This window comes from Strix aluco, chromosome 15 (assembly GCF_031877795.1).
Source record: "Strix aluco isolate bStrAlu1 chromosome 15, bStrAlu1.hap1, whole genome shotgun sequence".
Classification (NCBI taxonomy): Eukaryota; Metazoa; Chordata; class Aves; order Strigiformes; family Strigidae; genus Strix; species Strix aluco.
In genome coordinates, this window is record NC_133945.1 from 15,506,888 (window position 1) to 15,534,577 (window position 27,690).

The 27,690-nt window shown below is 34.4% G+C and overlaps 1 protein-coding gene across 8 annotated transcripts in view; it reads left to right on the forward strand.

The window, feature by feature from the left end:
- The window catches only part of SNX29 (sorting nexin 29), a 147,157-nt gene that overhangs the window by 97,197 nt on the left and 22,270 nt on the right, over positions 1 to 27,690 (forward strand). For 5 of the 8 annotated variants that reach the window (XR_012625312.1, XM_074841333.1, XM_074841329.1 and 2 more), the window contains exon 20: positions 1,083 to 1,222. Coding sequence is in view for 6 of the 8 variants with exons in the window: in XM_074841333.1 (XP_074697434.1) it covers positions 1,083 to 1,222 (140 nt within the window). In the remaining 2 variants the exon portion in view is untranslated. The other 3 variants (XM_074841331.1, XM_074841330.1, XR_012625313.1) reach the window with 3 other exon arrangements.

Below are 27,690 nucleotides of genomic sequence, written 5' to 3' on the forward strand. Positions count from 1 at the left end.
TTTGGTGAGAAACAAGAATTTGTTTCAATGACTTTTCTTACACAGATAAATAATAGAGGTTGGATAGACACATCTTATAGATAATAGTCTTCCCTTGAGAACTGTAATTGTCTAATAATAGTTTTGGCTTCATGCCTAGAGAACATGCTCTGAGATTTAAACCAGGTCATCAGAATGCCTGCATTTCTGAGATATAGCATACTGGCTGTAGCACAAACCAGCCAGCACCTGATTTCATTGTAAACGTATTATAGTCTTATGTTAGTGTGAAAAGTGTAGATTTTATATTATACTTCACTGTAATTGCAATCCCTCACAGGAAAAAGTTTATGCTAGATGTAAATTACAGGATGCATGACATTATGCTGGTTGTTAGACTTCTAATTTGTAAGTCCCTCAGCAGAATGTGGAGTTTTTAGAATTATTTTATTTATTGGGGCCAATGTAGTATAAAATCCCGAGATCTAAAATACTATATGAACTTCAGTAAAATATTTTTGAGAGTTGTGATAAAATCTTCTAAAAAGCAATCTACTATATGAAAACTCCGTCACAAAATAATAATTTATTAACATAATGAAAAAGCTGGAGAAATATTAATCCATTCTGGAGTTTGTGTACCAAACATCTGAAAAGTATGAATTGTGATGAAATTGTGGGAGTAAGTTGGTATTTCCTCCTGCGAAGACTGGTAATTCTAGATCTCAAGACGAATCACATAAATTGTTATGCCACTGCCTCTGTGCCGCTGTTATGCATTACCTTTCTAGGATTGTAGCATTTTATGGAGACCTAGTATTAGGAAAAGAATTCTGTTCCATGGAGGAGACATTCTGCCAAGGAGAGAATTGGCAGTAGATGTTTTTGTGAAACAGGTTTTTATTAGGTTGCATTATTTTCCTTTATCGCTAAGAAGGACAGAGCCAAGGGTTTTTTACATATTGCCAACATATTTCTATAGACATAATGAACATAGATCATCAAAAGATCAAATTTTATGCTCATTAGGACTGCTTAGTTACATTATAGAATTGAAAAACATATTCTTTGTGCCATTTATATTTTTTCCTTTGTATTTTTAGGATGCAAAGTTTGTAGAAGAGCGACGCAAGCAGCTACAAAATTACCTAAGGAACGTAATGAACAAAATTATTCAAACTGTGCCAGAATTCACAGCCAGTCCCAAAAAAGAGACTCTTATTCAGCTGATGCCCTTTTTTGTGTAAGTATCTGTCAAGTAGTCAAGAAACTATTAAGCTTTTTTCATTACAATTTAATTTAAAATATAATGACAGCATCTCCAAAATCTTTAAAACAGTGGGGTTTTTTTAAATGGAAGGTTCCTGTTCAAATTATAAGTGCTTTTGTTGTATTTAAAGGAATATATGACGTATATAGTAATTTTTTTGTTATTTAAATGGTGACGTTGAACAAAAAAATCACTGTGTAAAGCTTTCAAAAATATCTAAGTTGACCTCAAGATCTGCATCCATATGTACTCTTCAAACATGAGGTATTTTTAAAATTTGGTCTTTTTCAGTTTTGTTTTACTTTTGTTTGCATGGGGTTTGTATTTTTGTTTTATAAATTTATTTTGGGGGTTGAAGGTGGAGCATTATTAGGGTCCTTACTAACCAAATTTAAAAAGTCAAGCTATTGAACTCTTTCTAGCTGAATTCTGCAATCTGCTGATGCATGTTCTGGTTTCATTAATGTTAACATTGAATATGTCCAGAAATAGTTTAAGACAGTCATCTGTTAAGAATCTCAAACCCTTTGATATACAATGATCAAGGAATATAATCTGTTAAAATTTTTCCATTTTGCTGTAAACATTGTTCTTTACAGTATTTGTAAATGATATTTAGAACTATTTAAGAAATAATGAAAATTTGGTTTTGAAAGTGGTGTTAACTTCTTTCTTTCACTAATAATTTTTCCATATACTGTTTTTTCAGTACTGCACCTGTACAAATTATGTATAGAGTGAACACACATTTATAGTAAGCCATCATATTAAATTTGCTGTCCAGAAGCCTCTGCACAGGGATTGTGCATCCATGCCTGTGAATCAATCAAGACCAATTTAAAATTAATAGAAGCATAAATACTTAGCTGTACTATTTTCTCGGTCTTGTGCAGAGTTTCAAATTTTCAAGTTGAAACTTTATTTAAAGAAAGCTATATTTATTAGAAAATGTAATAGATACATGGAAGAATGCCAAGATGTATTTTGTTGCATTCATATTTTTTCAATTTTTCCTGGATTTGAAGAAGCAGAAATCAATTTAATGAGGCATCTCGATGATGATGTTATAAATGGCAAAATGATATTTGTAGGGACAAACATCTCAAGAGACTTCTCCCTAAGAACCTATTATGTAGAATTTGACTAAGGGCCGTAAAGATTGAAGTGGTTTCAGGTACTTCAGTTGAGAGGCCCGTACATGCCTCTTTGTTAAGTGATTTTAAAGATGTTGTCCTTCATGTTGTATTTCATTTTGTTTTTTAAAGGAGAGGGGGGCAAGTAAAAAATACATTTGCAATTGAATTTTCAACTCAAATAATTTTTGCTCTTCCTGTCCAATTATATTTTATTTTAAGATGGTTAAGTATAGCTGTGTGAAGTAGTGAACTGATAATTTCTTGTCAACTTCATTTTATAACTCGCTGCTTTAAATGTAGATCAGGAAAATAAATTCCAAACAGAGTGCTATTTAAGGTCCCATCTTTTCATTGGTTTGTTACAATTGATTATCCTGAGTTCCACACAGACAGGCAGTAATGCAGAATAACATCCGTAAGTTGAGGCTAGCTAGTTTTTTCTCCTTGACCAGTTTGCTTATGAAAGAAATTCAGTTTCAAGTTTTGTGGGGTATAAAATATTTTAATAAATGATGATTATGGTTTCAGGTGTACATTGAGATGCTGTAGTAATTACCATTACCCCAACAGTACAAGCGATCATAAGGATAGCAACACAGCTAATATTAAAATATGACAAAAGTGGACAACAGTTTCAAACAGAAGTTATTAGATTAGGAAATACTGTGGATATTCTAGTTAGAAATATTAATTTGAGGCTTTGGCCTTAATCAATGGAAAACATCCATAGTAGCAGTTCATTACTTAAGCTGTGGTGCATTATTTACATGCTTTAACCAAAATTGGTTTGTTTTAGGATTCTTATTTAATTTCAATTATTAGAATTTCACATATTTTTAAAAAATCTGTCATTAATTCAACAGTGACCATACTGTGAGATTATAACAATGAGATAATATAATACTGATGTAAAAGCAATGATACTACTTTTCAGGTGTTTTCATCTTAAAACACTGTTGTTACAGAAATATTTTATTACAGTATCTTTATTCTACTTTGAGAAATGAAATTTCAAGAATAGTTTATTTATAATCTCTTAGCCATTTATGTTAAAAACAGTAAGGGAAAACAAATTTCCTCTTAATCATCATCCCTAAACAATTAACTTGCGTTCTGATAGTTAATCTCTTTTATAAGTGTGTTATAGAATTCAGAGCTCATGTTTTTATTTATTAAAAATCGTGCCAGGTATTGGGACCTGCACAGGAAAAGATTCAAAATCACAACCCCACATAATTGGTCCTACCAACAATGTCCAAGTCAGAGTAAACACCGTTACCTTATTCTGCTGTAAAGAAAACCAAACCAAACCAAGCAAAAAACCAACCCTATTTCTTCTAATAAATGTAATGAGCTGAATGAGATCAATACAATTAATTTCATAGAAAGAGCAAAGTTTTATTGAGAAGGCAGCATATTTAAGTAATCTGTTTTCTCAGTATGGGTACAATTTAGTATGTGAAACATAGTGATACAGTATAAAGCAATTATCTCTAAGGAAAGAAATTTGTTCAAGGAGATTTGCTCAAGGAAATTTGCCAGAACTATTTGTCAACAATTTGTAAACACCAATATGCTGCATTGCATTGATGCTAACCTTTTTTGAGCATAGCTATATAATAGGTTGAAAAAAGACTACGTTTCTTTTCAGAGGGTTTATTTTTTTGCATTTGGCATTTTCATAATTCCCGGCACATTGCATGAAACAAAGGACTATAGCAGATTCAAGAATATTCTTTGATATCTGGACTTTATGTCAAAAAGGTTCTGTTCATATATGTATCCATGAATTGTTTCCTTGGAGCTTTTTCTTAAATAGTAGGTGTATCAGCATTCTCTCTTAGCTAGAGTAGATAGTTCTCCATGGGAATATTAATGGGATTCTGGAAAAGCTTAGCTGTTGAGCAAAATAACTGTAGACCTCATCTACAGCAGAGAAAGTGGGATTTTAATGCATTTTTCTACTGAGATACCAGACTTTTCCTCTGCAGCTAGAGCAGCAATATTAACTTAATATAAAGATCTTTCAAACAATGACAGAAAGAGCACATTTTAGAAAGTGTCATCATTGTTAGGCTATCATTTGAATTCTCAATGTCCTTTATTTTCTGAGAGTCATGACCTGGCACTGTTGGTAAGAAAAAGCATCTCAAAGAAAATTCGTTTCAGTTCCATTTCGTATTGCCAAATTCTCTAGTATTGTCCTTCCTTAATGGATTTTGAGCTTCATCAACCGAAGATCTTGAACAGACTGGATTCTGTGAAGTGTTTATTACATTTTTCAGTTCTAACCTTTATACCATACATGCAGTTCTTCTGTTCTGTTATGTTTAATAATGTTTTGGTTTAGTAATATTTTAATAGAATATTTTAATATAAAACACTGTAAATACATATAATAATTCTGATATACTTGTGCTTCATAGCACAAATGTATGTATAGTTGCTGATTACATCTTTATTAACGAAAGAGTTAGCAGTTAGAAAACATTGAGATATTAGTCATAGGACTGTGCTGTAGAGAGTAGTGATACCTGAGTCTAGGAGAAAAAATTATAGTCTTAATATGCATAAAAAGTCTCTAGGGCATTAGATCTGTATTAGGAAGCAACGAAATATAAAATAATAATAATAAAAAACCCAATTACCTGTTCTTAAAGAGTTTCTTCTCACTGCAAAATTAAATGACCACACTTCAGTGTGCAAATGAAAAATCCCATGAAGGTTATGTCTGACTAGGCATCCTATAGATAGAAATTACAGGGTCAGTTTTAATTAGTCACTTTTAAGATCTGATTTAGGTCCTAGAATATGATTATGTTGAACAGAAAATAAGATTAATGTCTCTAAGACTGAATCCACTGATTATTAAATGCTGGAAGGAATATTGCCTAAAATTTTTATAGTGAGGTTGTTCCTTTGGGGATTTCTCCCTTCCAGGTGCAGTGATTTCATCCAATCAGGCATAGATCTGATGAGGCAAAACATTTTTTGATCTGTATGAAGTAGCCTGCCACTGTTATAAAGAAAGAAATGAATTGTATTTTGAGACTCAGATACAATTAACAGTTTGCAGTAAAATAACGTGAAGCAGTTTGCTAGCATTTCTCTTCATTATCGTATCAAATGCTAGTGGTTAATCATGGAAATGTAATTTGTTTTCATTCCTTATGCTGTGAACTGTCACTAATGTATTCTTTCTGTTGTGAGTCTCTATCATTTGTAATCTCAGTTTGTATATTTCTCAGTTTTAATGCTGCATTAGGTCAGTCACAGGTTTGGTCAAATAGTTTCCTATATAGTCCACTTTCATGTCTTAATGTAAAAAAGAGATTCTGGCTCTTCTAATTTGTCTGTTTACATGCTGAATAACAAATTCTTTGTAATAATAAAACTGACATCACAAGTTAAATTTTCCAGTCCATGCAGAACAAAACCTAAATCAAGAATTAGCACTGCTGAATTAGATTGCTACATCTACTAGCTCATGAAGGCCTGTCTGTCAATACTTGCTTCAATTAACATGTATTTACACTCATGATTGGTACATTATAGATAAATAAAACTTGTTATAACAGGTACACTTGTGTTTTAATCACATTTTTATCAATCTATCCAAAAAATATCACTCACACTAGCTCTTTGTAAATACATATATAATAACAGGAGGAATCTTTGTCAACAAGCATCACAATTCTTTGGACCATATAATTGAGGCTTTCAACATAAATCATCATAATAGGTTATGTGATTTCAAGTATGTAAAAAGCTAAAAGCTGTAGAAAGTTGTGAAAAGAAACACTAAAATATTGTGATGTTCCATTTTTCTATCTCTGTGATTTCTGTATCAAATGTCCTCATTATTTTAGAAGCTATTTTCTTTTTTTACTGTAAGGGTGCTGGAACACTCTCACAGGTTCCCCAGAGGTTGTTGACACTCTGTCCTTGGAGATACTAAAGACTTGACAGGACACAGTCCTGGGCAGCCTTGTGCAGGGGGATTGGCTAGGCAGTCTCCAGAGGTGCCTTCCAACCTCTAATAGCCTATAAATCTATGATTCCCCAAAATCTCAACCTGCAGTTTTAACTTGAGTTGTGTTTTACATAAACCCCGCACAAAGAAGTGTTAGCTAAATATACAGCTGGTCAAGCAGATGTTATATGTGAACGAAAAAAAAGCCTAAACAGTGTGAAACCACTACAACATGTGCTCTACTTTGTAGTTGTGCAATGCTGTTCAAATAAGAATACTGCCACCTTATTGACTCTTCTGCTTTGGCAATGCAAATGTTTGGATTAAGATATATGCAACAATGGTATAAAAAGATTTTTGTGAATATTTTCACAGATTACTGTGCTGAGTATTTTTTAAATCTTGTTTTCTAGGCCACAGCTACATCTTTCAACAGTTTCTAGATAACAATTATATGTTCTGCTGAGCTGCAGAGCTGGACATTTATTCTCTTGTGGTAGCTACTCAAACATATGCTTTAAAGAAAGCAGAGAATCTGTTTGGTAAATCGTCAGAAAAGAGGCTAGAACAGATTCTGAGAAACTGTTGTCTGCGGGATGTGTTTGAACACCAGAGGAGTCATTGGTTCTCTGTGATGATTAGAGGATTGTAACGTTCAAAAAATATGTTGTCTTCATTTCACTGGATAACATTACTGGCAACATACTTGATAGCAAAACTTGTGTTCTTAGGCATTTTGTGTCAGTTGTCTTTGAGTCACCAAGCTAAATTGTAGCAAAAATTTCGCTGTTTCTATCTTTCTTTCTCATTTTATAAATGCTTCCTCCCTCCTGGAAGGTAAAGTTATGAGAAACATGGTAGAGAGATACAGGAACCAACTGGCAGGCAAATTTCAGTACCAACCAAACAGCCACTCAGAAATGTCACCTTGGAAATATTACTCTAAGATTTATTTAGCACTAAACAGTATGTAAAGCCAAGTATCTGCTTTTGGTCTTGCAGATCACAAAGTTAAAATCATGTGGAAGAATAGATGTTTGTTCTTAGTGGGTCGAAGAAGTTTGGTTTGGTTTGGATTTTGGTGTTTTTCTTATCATCTCTATTTCATTTGCAACTGTCAGTGTCATTGAGAACATTTAAATGTGTATATTAAAGGTATGAGAGGTAAAAAGAACATTAACTTCTGTACCATTGCTAGTATTAAAATGTTGCTTTCAAGCATGAATGAAATAGATCTTCTAAGAAAATTACTATGAGGTTCCTGTTGATGTTGTATCTCTGAGTTCATTTTAAAGAAATTGAAAATAGACCCTTTCAAAGTTACTTTCAAAATATTTTAGAGGAATAAAAACATTTGCTCAGACCTGAACTTAACTACAAACTAGTCTATCAGTTGTATTTCATTTAAGAGCTTCATCTTTTAACAAGGGGTAGTTTACAGCAGATAATGGGCTTGTATAGCCCTGTTTTAGTATAAAGAATGAACTAAAACCTCTTCATAGAAACGTTTTTGCAGTATTATTTTAAGAAAGATCTTTGAATATCTAGGCACTAATATATTTATGTATAAAGATAGAGGAGAAAAACTTTTTTAAAACAGTGCTTTTAGTATGCTCTTGGCCAGTGACAGTATTGAGATGAGGCTTTCATGAACTAATAAAAATTTAAAGGAATTTTAATTTGTGAATTTCTCTGCAGGATTTTAAATATCAAATAAGGTAAAAAATGTTTTTGTAATCTTACTCTTCTCATGTCATGTTCTAATGCTTTTTGACTCATTTTATAAGAAATCAGTTTTATAGCTACAGAGAGGTTTCTAAAATACTCTAATTATTTCCTCCCTTTAGGACTTGCTTAGCTGGACTGATAGTACTGTATAGTAGTAGTATTTCACTAGTCTTTCTGGATGAGAAGCTACAAAAGATGATTCTATGAAAAAGCAAAATAATGCTAAAGTATGCTTCTCTAACATGTAAACAAAATATCAGAAATTATAGTTAATACAGAATTTATGCATTGAATGAATGGGAATCCTTCCTCTTATTTGAATTCCATAGTATCTATATATAACATAAATAAACAAAAGCCTACACACATACATATATCAACCCAGCAGTGAATGTTTTTGCTTTGTAATTTTATTCTGCAGAAAAAGTTAGCTTGGAATATTTTCAGGTATTGATATGACTATTTATATGTGAGCGCTAAATACTCATTGAGATGATTCCTTTGACATCCATGTAGTTAGGGTATGGTTATATATTTAGTTAGTTAGACATTGTATCAGTTACGTGTGTAGGATATGTGGCCTTTAGTTACATATGTGTTTTGGGAAATTGTCCTGTCCATTCAGTTTGCAGTGTATGTGGTGCTGGTATTCTGCTGTTAGCGTCTTACAAGATAAACAATAAGATTAAAAGCAAACAAGCAATCCCTGAAACACTGCAAAACAATATTGATGTGAAGCAAGGAAGCTTTAAATGCGATTTTGAATAGGTTAATAGTTTGTGATGGCATGACACTTCTTAAAGCTATTAGTGTATATATCTGTGCCTTCTAATAGAATAAATGACAGTATTCAGCTAATGCATCCTAAAGTGTTGTGGCCAGATTTTTACCTGATTGCATCCTTTGATGTGGCAGCTTGTGTTATTAACTTGTCATTGTACCTCTTTAACAGATCTCAGTTACATTCTGTAACAGTAAGTAAGCAGTCTGATAAAGAGGAATATAATTTACATGAACAAACTGGGAAAAACGTTTGCTTAAATATGTGACTTTTAATTAGTAAAGCACCTCCTAATGCCTGAAACATGCTAATGAAACTAATTTATTGCTATGTTAATTGATTGATCTACTTATAAAACTATGTGGAGATGTTACACAATATTTATCTTTCAATAGAACTTTGTTGCCAAGCACTGATGATTGTTGAAGTAAAAATATCTTAGATATCTAAAATTTGATTAGCATGTTCACATAATGCAGGAAATTCCGTTGCAGAAATGTACTATTCTTCTGTGGAATGATACAATTAAAATATTCGGAGTGGATTGTTCTTAACAAACATGTAGTTGTCTCACTGTTATTCTTGGTTTCTAACATTCCTCACTTTGCAACTGACAGTTTTGTTTTTAGTCTCTCATAACCTGTGAGGCTTGACATCAAACTTAAAAAAAGCATCATGCCTGTTTTGATCTAACTGAAATGTGAAGAAGTAGGGCAAAAATTGTTTCGTCAAAGTATACGAGAATTCATACTTAAATCTCCTTTCCTTGTGCAATAATTGTATTATGATGTTACATTGTCTTTTATTTTGTGTTTTGGCACATATCAACATTGGAGACATGTATTACATGGCCTTCTACAAATGTATTATTTTTTTTTTCCTGCTCTGAGTAGTTGAGAGGGGTTATGAATGTTAGAGGAAAATGAGGAAGGAAAAAATATATCAGGAGGAGTAGAAACAGTGATAAAGAGAGCAAGAATAAGCAGGAAGAGAGACATGCAGAATGCTTAATGTTAAAAGGAAGATGGGTTGAATATAGTAAGGAAATATGGAGAAATACTGGTACTTGAGGCTTACTAGAAGCATTTGACTTTATAAAGCTAGTTATATCCAAACGAAGATGATGTTACTGTTGTAGTTTTTGATTTTATAAGTGATCTGTCTGGGATTTGACAGGTTATTTGTGAAATAATTAAAAAAATTTGATCCTGGCTTTAAAGTATAGGACACTAAAATCTTGAATAGTCATTGGAAAAGTGTGTCAAGTCTGTCAGATAGCATTTGTTGCAACTCTGCTACTTCTTTCCATGTGGTAAAAATCTGTCCTTCATCCTCCTATTTTGTTCAGACCTAAGGTTTGCAAAATGATTTCTTAGTTTATTACCAGTGGGGATAGCCATCTTAAATGGTCTGAATAAATGCTAAAATCCATAAATTGAGCTAGGAAAAGACAGTTATCTGTGAAAGATGGTTGCCTCCATAATGCAAACTGTAGCATAGTTTTATTCTATTGTGTGTGAAAGACATTGCAGTAGAGTTAAGGAAGCTCTGTTTTAACTTGAGTACATAATTGACCAAATCTTAGTTTATCTTTGAGGATATTTCCAGCACAGATATGTCAGTTAAGAGTGTGTGTATGGAAAACACTCCCTTGAAATAATTCTGGAAGATGCCACCTATGCTAGGAAGACTAATGTATCCGTACTAGCAAGAAACTTTATTTGCTCTTCTCTCCTTTGATCCCAAGGAGCAGTTTATAGTACAGTGATGCTATTAAAAGTATTGTAGAGAGAAAAGCTCCTTAGTCTGATTTGTGATCAGAGCAATGATATGTAGAAATTTGTGTTCATGTTCCCTGTGTTTGCCCCTCTCCTCTGCCCTGCCTACAGTGTGGCATTCTCTAATTCTTTCATGTTTAACAGAATTGACATCTTCCCCATCAATGTTTTTCTGATGTGTGATTTTCTTTTGATAACCATTCTGAGTTAATATATACGATTCAGCCAAAGTGATTTCCATCTACAATGTCCTAATTTCAGGATAGTTATCATGATAATACTATTAGCAGCATTCTCAGTCTTCAGATAGTTGCTGTAGATGGAGATATATTCCAAATACCCGTCAGCACTTGAGATACCTGCTGACTTCAACTTGGTTCTGCTGTTAGTAGTTTTACAGAAGTTAGTAGTCAAGTAACTACCTGCTAGAGCTTAAATGACAGTTTTTAATCAGGACGAATATTATGCATAGTTCCTAACAATTTACAGGAGGCATAAAAAAATCAACAAGATTTGCTTTACATACAAATGTTGTAATCCTTTACATTTCAGTTCCAAATTTAAGCAAAGTAAAAACTTGGATGGTAGAATATATGTTTTGATATTTTTAAAACTATTTTTGTAGTTAATCTTTTCTTAAAAAGGACAAGAAACTCTGTTCAGTTTTCTTAGTTCCTTATTCCCCTCAGATGCATTTCTATAGCTTGTATTTCTTTTTCCAGCAGTTGGTCTTATTAAGAGAAATTTACCAGCAGTGCTTTAGTGTAAATAGGTTTTATTCAGGTGAAAGAATCCGTTTATGTGCATGTGTGGGACTCCTGCCCACCTGTGTTCTTGCTCTTGCTTGCACTTTCTTGCTCTCACTTGGATTTTCTCAGTCTTTCACTTTTAAGGCAGTACTGAGCCAGAAGTGTTTCAATATTCAGTATATTGAATTGAATCGAAAATTGAAAACACTTCCTCCTGTAGACTACGGGTAATAATGAAAGTGTTACAGAACAACATCCTTCTAAACTCACCCTAATGAAACACCTCAGTGTGGTATTGTTCCAGAACTAAGACATCTCAGAGAAAAGGTGTTTGTCATTTGTTTGCCTTGGTGTGATGCTAAATAAAACTGGTATGTCATACAGCAACTCCATAATACTGCAGGGTTTTGTGTGTTGTATTTATTGCTTCGTTATTGAGTCTTGCCCTTAACAAAAAAAATTAAACTTTGCTTTTAAATAACATGAATCTTACACTGATTACCATCTCAATAGAGACAGTGAGACTTGCACTGCAATGTTAATTGCTATGAATTGTCGAACAGGCCTCACAAATATCTATTTATGAGCATATTTCCATCAAGCAGATTTTTGTCATGCTTCTTTTTATTCAAAGTGACCTTTACAGTGCTTATGAGAAGAATAATTTAGTGTATACTGTACTAGAATTGAATACTCTCCAGCCACCTTTGGAAGCATTTGAGGACTTGTGATCTTTTACAGTTGTCTCAGAATAAACTCTTGTTTAATGCTGCCTGAGAAAATAAGAATGTTAAAACAGGCAGTACTGATATCTTGTGTATGAAATTGTTGAAACAAATGAGGGAGAGGGTACGGTATGGTATTTCTTTCACATGTGTAGAAATGTACAATAAATGTTCTCCATTGCATGGTTTAAAAGAACGGGGCAAAAATTTAAAGCAAGTAGATTGATATTAACAGTCAAAAAGCACTTTATATGTTGCTGTTGGTAGCTAACTGGTATATATTGGTTTCCTTTATAAACACACAATTTATAAAGCTCTGAAACAAATGGAGATTATGTTGAACAAAGCCATGTTCAACGTTACAGCAAACTTCAGTGCTGTACAAAATGAGCTTTTAACTGTGCTGTGCATTTTCTGATGGGTCTATTTCCATCTGTCTTTTTCAAATAATAAAAATGGCTCTAAGAAAGAGTGAAAATGCCAAGTTGCCTACCATGAAAATATGATGGCATCAATTTACCTAATATTTTTTCATTTAACACCTTTTATAACATGCAGAATTAGTTTAAATGTCACTTCGAGTCCCTTTTATTACTCTTGATTACATCTGGTTCCCAGTTTGTGCATGGCAATTATTTTGCATAACCATTTTTCCTAGTCTAGGCAATTTGGGTCGACATGGGATGTGGGTCAGTTTAACTAAGGAATTGGTTGGATCAAGATGCTTTTGAATGTTTTTTTGATTGGGCCCCAGGAATCGTATTGATCACTTCTGTCATTTTCCCTCCCAGTTAACAACAGGCTTAGTAATGAAGGATCATTCTGAGAGAAGAGTTGTCGCTCTCATTGCATTTACTTCTTCCTTTTCGTCTTGCTCTTTTACTGCTTGCCAATAAACTCAGCAAGTCTTTAGCAAGAGGCAGGTTTTCTAAACTGTGCAGTTTATGTCCCTAACATGCCTGCAGCAGTGCAAGAAGAGATTAAGATTTTTCTCATAAAAGAACACACAGCCAGTTAAAGTTCTGTGTCATTACAGCAGTGATCCCGTTTCCTTGGTAACAAGCAAGTCACATGCACTCCCTTGTTAAAAAGTGAACTCTTTATGTATTCAGGCGTTTCTGTACTGAAATTGGTAGCAAAGAATAGGCTCTAGAGCCAGTAAAGAAAGTTTCAATTTTGAGGCTGGGCAAAGTAGGGAGAATACACTTGAAATCTCTTCTTTACTTTGCAAACAACATAAAATTAAATCAGAAAAGAGACTTGCAATAATATAATTTTAATCTCTGCCATCCCTGTTTTTCTCTCTTACAGTTCTCAGCTTTTATTTTAAATTCACATTTCTGTCAATGAGATAGTAATCTAACAATAAATTGTAATGCTGAGTACTCAAAAGTACAGGTTAATTTACACCAATAAAGTCAAATCTTTTAATACGCTTCAGTATTAAATCAAAACATCTGAGATTGTAAATTATCTTGAATAAAAACAAGTTAATTGAAAGACTGATGCATTTGAGCACCAGTTCTTGATATCCAGCAATGAGTAGTCACAGATAGGAAAAATGTGGAATAGGAAAGGAGGTGTTTGTGTCTCACTTCTGCAAGTGACTATGACTCATAAGACTCTCTACCACCTTCCCTGTGTTTGAAAATTCTTCCTTCTGTGGCTTGTATCTTTTTTTCGGAAAGAGGTTTCTTTCTGCTTCCTGTGGTTGGAAAGTTTAGTCCTTCCTTGAAGGTCAGGTTGTTTTTTTTTCTCAGTTCTAGTGACAGCAGTGACAAAGGAGCCCCACGCCTTTGAAGTCCAGTTGTGAAAAACTCAATTAGCTGTCCATTTTCTCTGCTGAGATTTTTACAGCAAATATTACCCCGGTAACTGAGAATAATGCTGTTTAAGACTATAAATTTTAAAATATAAGATATAAGTACCATCCATTTCCAAATATATCCTATACAGATATGAAGTCAATTTATAGAGCAAGACAGATATTTAAAATAAATGTGGAGATCGCTTGTTATTTTAGTAGAAAGAGGTAACTAGTAAGTTTTTAGACATCCAGCCATTGCACTGAGAGACTGTCTAAAACCCTCTCCAGAGTTCTATAGCTTAGGGTCTAAGTGTGAATCAACTCATTTTCTATTGCCCATCACCAAAACCACATCATTCCTGTCAGCATACTTACTGCATATTCCCCTAACTAGCAAGTATTTGACAAGGTGGATTTGCTTAGCCAAATCATAAACTACTGTTTTGTCCATACCTAATTCATAAACAAGAGATCCAATATTCTTTAAAGATCCTTATGCCAGTTATGAATCTGGAACAAATTTTTTGCATCCTAACTATGAAATGCTAATATAATTGTGTGTAGTACTTCAAAGTACTGTCCTCATTCTTGATAGCACAAAAGCATTTAGTATAGAATAAGGTATCAAACAATTGGTTTACCTTTTCTTTGCTTTCAGCAACGTTGACAGCTGTCTTGAAACCTTTTCTTTCATAATGTGGCATGATTTTTCCGAAGTGAATAAAAGAATAAAGTTGTTCTTGTCAGGCTAGCCATATGATAGCTTTACCTGCCATTCAAATAAAGAATTAATATATGTTTCTTGTAAGCATTGTGGGTTTGTACCAATATGCTCACTTTACCCTCTTTTTCCTGTCTATCAGCACTGGTTAATATATTTAATCAATGACATATAGGAACAGAATTTAGCCCAAGAAGGTGTCATTATCACAATATGTTAGGGTGCACAGCATCTAGGTTCTCATTCAAATTAATTTAACAACAGGGCATAAAACCAGTCCAGATTGCAACAGTAGGCAATTGTTCACCAGAGTCATTCTTTAAACTGAAGTGACTTGTCCAGTAAGAGATTTCAAGTGAGGTTTTCAGCCTGGGGAGCGTACAAAAAATGCCTTAAAACTGGTAGTTTTCAAAAAATATATTTTGCAGGGTGGAACAGTAGAATAAAAATGTGTCAAAGTCTCAGTAGGATTTCCTCACAAACTCGGGCAGTCCAGTATTGCACTTGGAGGTCTGGGTTGCTGAAAATCTGAGAGAGTTGACAGGGAGTTGTGGTCTACATTGTAATAAAGAAAATGTGAAATGAAGGCAAAGTGAAATGTGAAGTAGGTGAATTGATTTGAAAGAGATAACGATGCATAGGTTGTAAAGGCAGGAGAGAATTGGTTTAGATGGGGAGCTGTGAGAATGACTTGACTTCTGGGCAACAGAGATTTGACTCAGGTGCATAGAATCAGCTCAGCACAGGAGTTTGTTGAGAGAACAATTAGGCATAAAGAGAAGAGAAGCAAACAATATCTAGGAAAGTACTGGGTAATAAACTGTGTTGTGGCTGCTGATGTGATTTAGTAAAGAAAAACTGGAGAAAGTGAGGAGTAAGGAATAAATGATGAAGTGTAGAGGAGTGCTGTAAACAGAGGAGACTGAATAAGACAGTTTGGACTGAATAAAAGAGAATGTATGTGAAAATGAGGTGAAAAAGGAAAGATGGAGGGGAAGAATGAAAAGAGGGAAACATGAAAACCCTCACTCATATGGACTTTATTTTCTTTACTGGATTTTGTGCACACAGAAAGGAAGCCATTTCATTAGAAGCGATTGGGATTTGCTTTCATTTATTGAAATGGCAATGGTAGCTGAAATAGCAACAAAAGAGGAGGTTCACCATAGGCATAGAATTTTTACTTAAACACTGTGTAGAAGGTATTTTGTCTTTCCTTTTGAAAATAAACCTTGAAAAAATATATACGTAGGTGATTCTGGTATTTAAAAAGATTCTTATTGGGTGTAAAGAATTCAGCTCCATGTAGGATCTTGGTATGAGAAGGTCTGGTGCAATTAATACTCTGTATTCACTTGTTACCCCATGTATAGAGCAAAGGAAATGACTGCCAAGAAGAGATTACTTTGTAAGTCTGACCATCTTGGTGGTCATTCAGTATACCTTTCTCTGGGTACTGGGATAAAACTTTGTCTTTCTTCCTTTAATCCTCAGATCTATAAGGTCCCATTCTCTCCTTCTCATATCCTGAATATATTTTCGGAAAGTTCCTTTTTGCTTCACCGAGCAAATATTTTAACTTCCTTTTAACTAAGGAATGACAGGTTTTTAAGTTGATAATTTTATAAGGATGATCCTTGTTTTTTCAGAATATTGGCCTTGTTAAACCCAGGCCAAAAGATGTTCGGCCATTGCAGCTAACATGGCTTAACTCACATTTAACTTTCATACCTCTAGTTTTAACTCTTCCAGTGGTTTTAAATGTATCCTGAATATACAAGCTGAGCTCAGAGTTAATGAGATTATAGTATCACCAATAACGGGCAACTAAAAGCTAAGCTGTTGAACTGAGTTTTATTCAGACTATTTGAAGTTCTTTTTATTTAATATTTATCTGCCTCCAGTGAAGATGATACTTTGTATTTAACTAAAAATGAAGGTTTGGAAAATGCTTCCATGCGTATTTTAGGCTTCTGAGGAATCTTTCAGCGTAATTCAAGATGTCTAGATGTAAAATTCCACTTTTTTTTTGTTTGTTTAGTACTAGAAGCTTGGAAAATGTTTTCTGTCCTCTTTAACTTCATCGTCTGCATGGTTTTAAATCAATTTTTGCTCATGTAAGCGTTCAATAGATTCTAAGGTAATTTATACATTGATTTTTTTTTTTTCCCATGCAGCAGTATATAACCACTACTCATCCTGAAACCTTAGAATCCATATCCATATTTCCTCAGTAAGAAACATTTTCCTTGTACAGTTCTAAAACTGTTGTCTCTGTTTATTGGTATCAATATACAGTAAGTGGATATATAAAATTACGAAATATGCATGTGTGGGGCATATGTGCAGCCTCACAAAATTAAATCTAGATGGCAATTGTAGTACTATTTAAAACAGACATTTGTGATATCATCTGTATCGGGCTACAGTGCTCATTCTCTAAGCCTAAGGTATGAAAAAATATAGGAAACTGAAACACTTGCCTAGGTAAGCGAACCAGCAACTCTTCCACATGCAATATTATGGTTGTTTCTGACCATATTTGTATCTCTGATTCATTGTGGCATTCTGTTAGTCTTTTAGTTGTGTGTGCTGCTCAGTTTATGCAGGTTGCATAGCTCAGCCAGGCTTGCCCAGAGCCTCAAAGTCTGCCTGTCAACTCCATTTACCAGTCTCTCTTTGTTAAATTCAGCCTCACTGAGAGCTTGACATAGGTGTATTCTCAGTTCAGCAGGCTCTGCTGTGGGTTAATATGCTATTTGTGTTGTGTTTGTCTCTAGATGGAATGCCATAGTGTTATACTTAAATCTTGGATAAAACAAATGCATGTTTTAGTTCTCATACAAAATGATAATCAAAAGTTGCAAAGTATAACCATGAAAATAGTAAAATACAAAACAATGTACATAAGACTGCTTTCCATTAAGCTCCTAGTGTGCATCTGATTACTAATAGTTGTACAATAATGACATTTGAAATTTTTACATTTGAAAGAGATTGACATCTCTAGAGCATTGATAAAAGCTATTCTTGTCAGCATGTAGAACGTATTTCTACTTGAATAGCTAAGAAATCTTACAGGGCATTTCCTTTCTTCCTTCCTTTCAAATAACAGTAATTATCAAAGTTTTGGATTTTTTTGGTGTTCATTAACAAGTATACATGATCTGTAAAGGAAGCTAAGTCCAATACTCTTGTTTGCAATTGTCTAGTTATATATTTTTACAATGTAAAACAGTTTCTGGCATGATTACTTGAGTAGGATTCTTTGAAAAATATTACTCCAATAATATACTTAATTTAATGAAAAAGGGTTTTATTTTCTATGTATTTTCCTAAATTTTCTAGTTAATGAGACTATACATGTCCGGACACTACTTCCTAGTTATCCTCTCTGTCCATAACAATTTGCCCCATTATTCTGCTGGAGCTGACTTTTCCAGAGGAGAAGAGCACAGAGGAGTTCGCAACTCAATCAATAGTTCAGAATGTGCTAAAGCATTGGGACTGTAAGCAAGTGCAGATGCCTAAGTATTTTTGCTGTCCCTACTATATGATGGTGTCTGCCTTCCAACACATGGCAGCTCTCATTCTGTATCTTTCTGTCCCTTTTCAATCAAAGTTCTAAATATTAATATAATATTTTAAAAGGGCACAGAATTTTCTATATAAAAGGTTCACAAACATACAGAATAGTATGTCACATCCTCATACATATTTTTATGTAGCATCCAAGTCATCAAAGGGCACCAAACTGGCCAAAAAAAATCAAAGTTAATATTTTTATTTGATATGAAGATAATTTTTTTTTTCAGTATAACTTTTTAAACTATTCAGCAGGTGGGAAGACACTAAATTGTCTCTATAGTGACAGTTACTAAATGAATACATAATCGTGAATGTGGATGATAAGAACAATTCATTGCATGATTGTTCAGGATTGTTTCAGGTATCTTGCTGCTTCACTTGTACACCCCACAGATATCTCTGATATATCTGAATAATATTCTTTTCACAAAATTTACCCTTCTTGAGCCAGTTTCCTGGCCACTGTTACATTACCTCCTGGTTAGTAGAATCTGATATCAGACTTCATGACAATGACAAACCTAAGGCATTGATACCCACTTAATTACTCTTGTTTGCCATGGCTTTTTGTCATGCCATGGCATATTGTCAAAGAATACAAGTTAAACAAGACCACCCTTGCCCAAATCTACATGAATTCTCTCTAATGAAATTGTGGCTTTCAAAGCTTACTTTTTGGCCTACTAAATCCTGCAAAACACTGTAATATTTATTCTACAGCTGCACTTAAACTAGCTGATCTATATTTGCTTGTTAAGTTTCTCTTTATGGAGATTATTTTAAGAAAATTGCCAGATTTAGATATTCACAGTCAAATACCAGCATATGTAGCTGAAGATTGCATAACAGTTAGTTCAGGAGATATATTTTGGAGAACTTATAGGTAGGGGAAGGGAACCATCTGCAGGTCTCGTACAGAAAATAAGTGTACCACCAGAAAGTGTTTTGGAAACTATTCATATGAACATGTTGTTTTGTAAGAAGCCATCTGGTCAGTCAGAGCAATCTGTGTGCAAGTGCAGATGGATATGAGAGCTCTGGGATCCATAACCCTTAGTTACCATTCATGATCTTCAAAACAGTGCCTTAGAGGAGACCCCTTTTGATGATGTATTATTCCACCGTGTACAGTGATAGCTCAAATGCTCCAAAATCTGATCTCTTTTCTGGAATGGCAGATTACTGGAAAAGCCTGTGACATTTCCAGGAGGAGAAATTTTCAGTTACGTTCTCCATACAGCTGAAAGCAGATTTCAGGTAGGTAGTGTAGCATGAGGGCTTCGAGTAGATGGGATTGTGTATTTTCTTTATTGACAAGTTGTCATAGCCCAAATCAATTTCAGTGATTTTTTTTTTAAATTTTTTTTTATTATTAGAATTTGAAATGTACAACCAAAGAGGGAAGTATTTATTTGAATATGTGTTCACAGAATGAATGGAAACTGATTAGTGGAACTGAAAAAAACCAAACCAAATAATCTCTTACTTACAATATATTTATATTGTATTCATAATATATTTGGAAGTTTTACACCATGCAATTGTGGCACTTTAAGAGGTTTTTGAAGCCATACTATTCTAACAAAGGGTGAGGTTATTTCTACTCCTCACTTTCTTTGATGTGTTGAAAGGAATTTAAGGGCTTCTGACTTTATTTAACCAGTCTGCATGGCCAAATATATCACTTGTCACCCAGGCCAGACTAGTGTAGTTTTATGATCTGGAAAAAACTCAGTCTGGGGATCCATGAGAAGTTCAAATCTCTACTTAGAAAAATATTATATAGAGTCTTGAAACTGACATATAACTCCAGGTACAAACAACAGTGGCTTTAATTCAGAGTGTATGTTCAAGAGAGTCTTGGACTTGCCCTTTTCAGCTTGAATTCTATTAAAAGGGAGGCTTGATTAAGGTATTTGCCAACAACTCAGGCCATCTAAAAAATCACTTTTATTCCAAGACTTTCGAAAATGTGGAAGAATGGAAGAAATCACAGACCAGTATGTATGTATTTGTTATACAAAGGCAGCACTCTCCAGTGAGAGCGTGATTTAGTGGATTTACTGTTTAGGAACCAGGGACTGAGTAACATGACCTAACAGGTTAGCTGTATCTTCTTTAGTCAGGGCAACAGACCTGTGTTCTCTCTCTAGTTCCCAAACACCCATTATCTTATCACCAAATTGTCCTTTTGATACTCCGTGAAATTGAAAATGGTATTTTTTCAGGATATCTGATGCGGAAAAACAACGAACGATTCCTGTAAGTCACTGCATGCTTTTGTTCCTACTGATGAGAGTCACAGTGGGGCACAGCAAGCATCAGTCAAGCACTCTGTGTTCTGTAGCCCATAGGTCAGGCCTTTGTGCAGAAGTAATCGCTACAGATTAAGGAAAGGGCCCTTTTCATATCGGGTGGTTCTCTGTGACATTTCCAAACATTTTTGGCATAGGATGGCATTTGCAAACAGTTTTGGCGTAGTGTATTTATGTAATCCATTGTCAGAAATATCGCAAGCTAAGCTCTCAAACATGAGTTTATGATGTTTGCTGCAGATCTCCTGAAATGTCAGTGTCTCAGTACAATTGCCCTTGAGGAATCTCTTAGGGAGTGAAAAAAAAAGGGAATAAGTGTTGAAAATACACTGTTCTTTAAATCAGAACATGTGTGTGTAAATATACTCCCATATGTAAATTTTACATAATTGCTAGAATGGCAGGTTTTTAAAAAAATGAATTTGCTAATGAAACAACATGACTTTAAAATTTTTCTCTTCATGTAATTGTTAGATTTGGAGTATTGCAAGAAAAACTATTCTGTAATGCTTCTTTCACTGGGAACAAAACCAAAGATTAAGTTTAATTACTTTTCCACAGTGGAAAAGATTTTGAGGAGGGAAAGAGGCTTTGCTGAGAGATGGATATAGAAGCTTTATTCCTTTCTCTTAGCATATGAAACGGTAAGAAATACTCATGAAAATGTGGTTTAGAAAAATCTGTTTATAGATCTTATATTGCAGTCTTCCAGTGCTTATTCATACTCCTTTCTGTGCAACACTGACAGTAATGGATAAATGGATGCATCCATTCAAATACATGAAGCAAATAATCTTCATTAAGGGAGGTATCTCTGTACTTGTGCATGTACTTGGCTTTAATCCAGACCATAACAAGTTTGTTTATGCCTAACTGCACAGTTTTTCAAAAGGAGGTGGGTTATTTCGTTTCCTCATTTGAACTTGTATTGAAAAATATTTCAGCAGCCATCAGTTTCTCATGTGAAAACAGCATGAATTAGCTACAGGCCATCACTGAAATTCAAAACATCCTAGAGAAGCTTTGTTCCTTGGTTTTGCTAATCTGCCAGCTATAAACATAGTCCATTCAATTCTGTTGTATTTCAGATGCTATTTTTGTGGTGTATTTTTAATATGTTTGGCACTTCTGTGGTGATAGCAGAATCCATGAACAGTTAGCTGAAGGATTCTTGAATAACTTGGTATAATTATAGGCACTCATCTATTAATAACAAAAATTAATGGTACGCATGCATACTTCCCTGCCATATCTCCTCACATCATTAACAAATGAGTAAAGAAAGTGATTGTTGCTAGGTTTTTAGGAATATTCTTTAGACTGCTTCAGAGGTCTCCAAATACATTCTCTGTAGATACAAATTAGGCCAAATGTCAGTTCAGAAGTGCAGTATGACCTGAACTTGAGGTCTTTGTAGAAATAATAGAGGTAGCTTCATCACAGGGTTCTGGTTCATCTGCAGCATGCAGAGATTGCACAGATATCCTCTTCACGCTTGTTCCACTTACTGTTTCAGTATGGCCCTAACCCAGGGACAACATAACTGGAGTACTTTGCATATTTACAACACTGGTCTAAGTATAACACTAGGCTGTTCTTGCCTATGATGATGCAATCGGAATGGCTGCAGATTTCGTCATGCAGATCTGCTTTATAGTGAAACAGGCTTCTTCAGTTTACTCTTGCTAAAATAACCCAATTTTAGACAGAAATTACAGGAAGGATTTGAGCAGATCAGAGTCATTTTCCTTCAAATCTTCACATATTGATTGCACAGTCTCCCAGTTTGATTATACCAACAGCAGTATGAAGGTTTATTTTTAGATTAAGATTTTAAAAGTGTAGCACAATTGCACTTAATATTAAGAGTTTAGTACAACGCATGGTATGTAGTAAGAAGGAGAACCACTAATACATGGGTCTGCAGGGATTACTGTTCACTGTAGAAAGTGTTAGAAATCTGTGCCTTGTAAACAGCTTGCATAAAATTGCTTAATTTTGCAACTGCCAAATGAGCCAAAGAGCCCATTTCTTACTATTCCATGTCTATTTTAGCTCTGAAATCTTGTTTCTGAAATTTTATTCTAACCTTTAAGAACTCATAAATTAATTCTTTGTAAGAGATTTAATTTATTAGTCTTAATACAGTTTCTGGGTAAATCATAAATACACTGAACAACTCTGAATGTCTGGCTCCTTTAAAAAAAACTTTTAGTAGAAGACTCCTACATATTAAAAGAGATAAATATCAAAGCACTAACCATTGAGAATAGCTAGGGGCTGACCAAAAGGAAATAAAATGGGGCTGGTTTGCATTGTCAGGCAGACTGAATATTTTATCACATTTTGACTGTTAGTGCTACAGCTGAGTCAAATGCATCTAAGTCCTGAAGACTCCAACAAAATCCAGTGCCCAGCTTTTTCTAAGCACAGGGCAGCTGTACATATATGATTAAAAATGCTTCATGTCGAACTGTAGAGCTGTTGTTACTGCAGTCAAGTTGATGTATATCACCTGTGCACCTATGTGGGGCATAAATAGTCTTCACATTGCATCAGCATAGTCCTTTACAGGCCTGTACAGTAATATTGCAAGGAGGAACTGTAGGCACATGCTGTATATGGTGTCTTCTAAGACTTTTCTGCTGCTGCTTGCAAAGCAGAACTAACCTAACCGAGATAAAATTCTGCATTACCTTATTGCCTTCTGGTACTATATACATTGATGTGTAATACTGTCCTCTGCATACTTCATTGATCTATTTCTAAACCAGGGGATGTGATACCTCAGCAGCTTTTTCAGTTACCATTTAGTTCAAAATTTATTCAGAGCCATAAAATGTCCTATATCAAGGTTGGCTAGTCTTCCTAACACCAAAATCTTCATGTGGCCGAAAGCCACAAACCTTAAAGAGCCAAGCAGAGGAGGAACTTCCTGAGAAATTCATAGGTAAGAGATGAAACTGCCTTTTCTGTGGTCCCGTAACTTCCTTATGGGATAAAACTCATCTGGGCTATAAAAGCAGATACCTCGGGTAGCAGCAGCCATTTACAAGCTTCTCTATGTAGCTGAGAACTAAGAACATTCAGCAGCTCCCAAGCTGCTACTGCCCAGTTGCCAGGCGTACGACTCCAGTGCTGGAGTTACACTTAAATGGCTGCCAGTAATATGAGAGTCACAGCTGATCACCATTGTCCTAAATTGATTTTTCTTTAATATTCTGGCAAGGAGCAAGTTTACTGTAAATCATATTTATTTTTATTTTGAACTCATTGGTAAACTTGCATCTGAATTAGAGAGAACCAGTATGATACACTTTTTAAAGATTCTGAATCTGATGATACCTGGAGAACTGACCCCAAATTTCAGGAGCTTGTACTTCTGCATTTAACTCCCACTGGAGTTGCTAGCAAATTTTGCTTCCTGTTATCCTAATTTGGAGTCGTAATTAAAAAAAGCATGAGCCTACATTTATCATTGCCTTTTTCTTTCTTACAGAGAAAATAATTGAAATCTAACTAAACAGAAGATATGATTTTGGTTGCTGATTACTGTGGTCATCTTTTTGCTGGCCAGTCTGATGCTTATTTAGTTTCTGTCTAATCCATCAAGAATGTTGCATCCCAAGCTGGCTCCCTTAGTCATTTACCGGGTAACATCATACCTTCTTTGATTAGCTTCCCTTTCTGTGTTGGATTAAATGTAAACATTAGTTCTTGTCTTCATTACCAAGAACAAAGTCAGCATTTCCCTTGTTATTTTGTTGACAGTACACAATTCAGTACTTTATTTACATATTTTCCCATCTTGATTACTTTTGTTTATTTAGAGAGTACAAGGTTTAATTCCACTATGCCAAGTCTAAACTCTCTCTCTCTGTGATTGTTTCCAGGTGCAGGTGCACTGTTTTCTATGTGCTAACCAACTCAGTGTGAATTTTTTTTTTTTTTTTGCTTAGGAAAGCTAAAAAAATATAAGCTAAAATTAAGAACAATCTAAAAGCTCCCAGAGGTTGAGATTAAGACCTATATTTTTGAGCTTTTAGGTCATGGATGCCTATTAGTATCAAGTTTATGGTTGGAGTGCAGTAGCGTGTACTTAGTATTTAAAAAATAAAAACTGGAAACAGTGATTGCTATAAAGCACTGTTCTTTACTTTTATTATTGCTAACATTTCCAGAAAAGACTTATGATTCTGTAGGATTCTAGGAGCGGTTTTAAAGTTCATTTTTCACATTTGTAGCTATTACTGTTAACATGACATCCATTCAAATCTGAATCTGTCCCTGAGAACGGTCATGTCAGCTCTCTTCTGCCTTATTGCATATGTTAATATCATGCTGTAATCTTCGTGAGAAATGAAGAGACTTGAGAGAAGCAGCTGATACCTCTTAACTTGATGGAGCAATTAAAACTCAAGCACTTGCTTGGAAGATCAAAACAACATGTTTTGATCACAACTTTTCTTTATCATTTCATTTGCCTTTATAGTGATTTTAAAAGAAGGGTTTTGTTCTTAAGAAAATAATAATAGTAATTGTTTGTGCGGGTTGTTTTTTATGATGGGCAGTTCACTTGCAAACCTCAAAGCAAAGACAACCAAGTTACATAATCCTCAAGGAGACTATTGAAACTATGTTGAAAAGTGTAAGTGCTAGTGCTTGTGGGCATATATTTTTGCCTGGCTGAATTTGGAGCAAAGAGTAGTCAAGGAGCATGGAGGGGACAAAGCCTCTCAACAGGGAAACAGCAGCTGACTAGTTACACCAGAGCCATTACCCCCAGCTCACAACTAAAACCCCAACAGCTATTTGCTCCCTGAGCAAATGCAAACGTGGGTGGTAGATGTCCAGAACAGGAGACTAGTAACTGTGCTGTGTTACCCATGAAGCTGAATTATGCAGTGTTGAAGGTTAAAAGTCAGACATGGTGAAGGCAGGAATATGCACCAAGTTTTTAACTGAAATTAGTCTGATTAAGTACATTAGTGAGCTCAGTATCAGGTAAATGATAGGGATGAACAGGTAGGAAGAAATGTTTTAAGCTCTCAGATTTTTTCTTCTCTGTGATACTGGCAAAATTAGGCAAATTAGAGAAGATGGTAAATATTTATCTTTTTTTTTTTTTTTTCTCCCCACCACTTGGAATGAAAGGTGCTTGACTTTTTGTATTTTTTTTGTTCTGTGTAAACTAGAGGTGGGTAGCTCACAAGCCTTTTACTGGCTTCTCATACACTCGTGTAATTAAAGTTGTCTCCATTCCATGTCGTTTTTGCATGCAAACAGCTTGTGAATATAGGGAAGGAAGTGCCTGGCTAGTCACTGTAATGCATGACTGTCTCAGCACGTTGAAATTGCTACTTGTCAAACAAGAGTTTTACTCCTTTTATTTTTACATATATGATGTATTGTGAATCCTGATGCACATCTTCTGTTTTTAGTTACCTCAGGATTTTCAATAAAAATGTATCCTAGATCTGTCTCTGCTTTCCTTAAAGATGACAATTACAGTACTAGCAGGAAAAAATAAATCCAGGTATTCACTGAACAGCGTTCTTCTGAAAGCAAATCCTACATTTTGTTATTATATAAATAACCTTGGAACATGTTCTGCCTCTGAACCATTTGTTCATTAAATTACCTATCACTGAGAAGTGGTAGACTGTACTGTTTGCACAAATTCAGCTAACCCCCAACTGAGTAGAATGTTGGCGATTTCTAAATAGAAATGGATGGAATAGCCAAACTTACTGCCTTTCTACTAGTCATTGAAATACACAGAAAACTATATCAATTATAAATACAGAATGTATTATGGTGAACTCTTCTCTTATGTGTGTGTTCAGTGGTTTCTGGCTTTCTGGTTAGTTAGTTAGTGAGTACTGAATTTATGCATTGTGTTATTTTAGCTGAGACACCACAAAAAATTGAAAGTAACCGCTCCCAAATGTGGATGTCATTATGCATTAGAAAGCCAAGGAACAAAATTCTAGGTATAAGTATTGCTCAGGTGTAAACTAATGAAAGGTCATTTTTACAGGGTTCTGAGCATTTCCTGAATGCAAGACAGTGTATTTAATCCAAAATTAATCATAGATATTATTCATTTTATAGGATATAACTAATGGATACTAAACCTTTACTGTACAGTAACCATCTTGTTATGGCAACTTCAAAGTAAATTTAGTGGAAGAAAAGAAAAAATCTGATCAGATTTACATACAGTGTCATCGTTTACAGAAAAATTCAAATATCAATGCAGATGATGTTTATGAATAAAATTTCTTCATGCTGGTATGGAAACTGATTTGTAGCACGAGAACTTTCAAGTTAGCATCATTCAAATTATAACAAATGGAAGTGCGACTATGTGTTTGTAATTATTTCACAGCCAGAAGAGATTGGATAGGCCAATATGAATACTGTGTACTGCTGTAGAAATATGTATGTGGAAGTAGAAGGAGCTGTATATTAATCAGTTGGATAGACTATCAGAATTAATGCTTTTCATTTCTTGATCAATTCAGATCCAGTCTTGATAGGAAATGATTATTCAGTTTTTAACCTGATAACTTTGCTCCAATAGTGTCTTCAGGAGTTTCAGTGTTGAAGTGTACTGTAGAGGGATTATTTTACCTGTATCTTTCTATCTCTTCTGTTAATAGCTGACTATTTAAACATCCCAACTCAGTCATTTGTATTAATAGATGGAGATCACATTTTCTCATTAATAATTATATTTCATTTCTACAAAATTTGGAGTGATGGCAGGAATGTGGCTGCAATTATTTTTACATTTTGGCAACTGTAAACAAGGATTTCACCCAGATCACTGCAAAGCAAGAGTTACTTGAGTATATAAAATTATTTGATGAAGTCAGAGTCTTAGTTAATAATGCCACTAAACAGGCATTTTAGCTGATTTTAATTGGCAGAAGAAGGTGCTGAGGTATGTTGTAATGGCAAGTCAGAATTAGTTCTCATTTGTCTAATAAGGATCTCTTAATATAGTATAGGCATTGTTTAATACTACCTTTTCGAGGAGACTGCCTGCCTGAACCCAATTTACCACATTAAATGTTGGGGTTATAACCAGAAATCAGATTATTATCATGACAAGCAAAAATATTAATAACACAA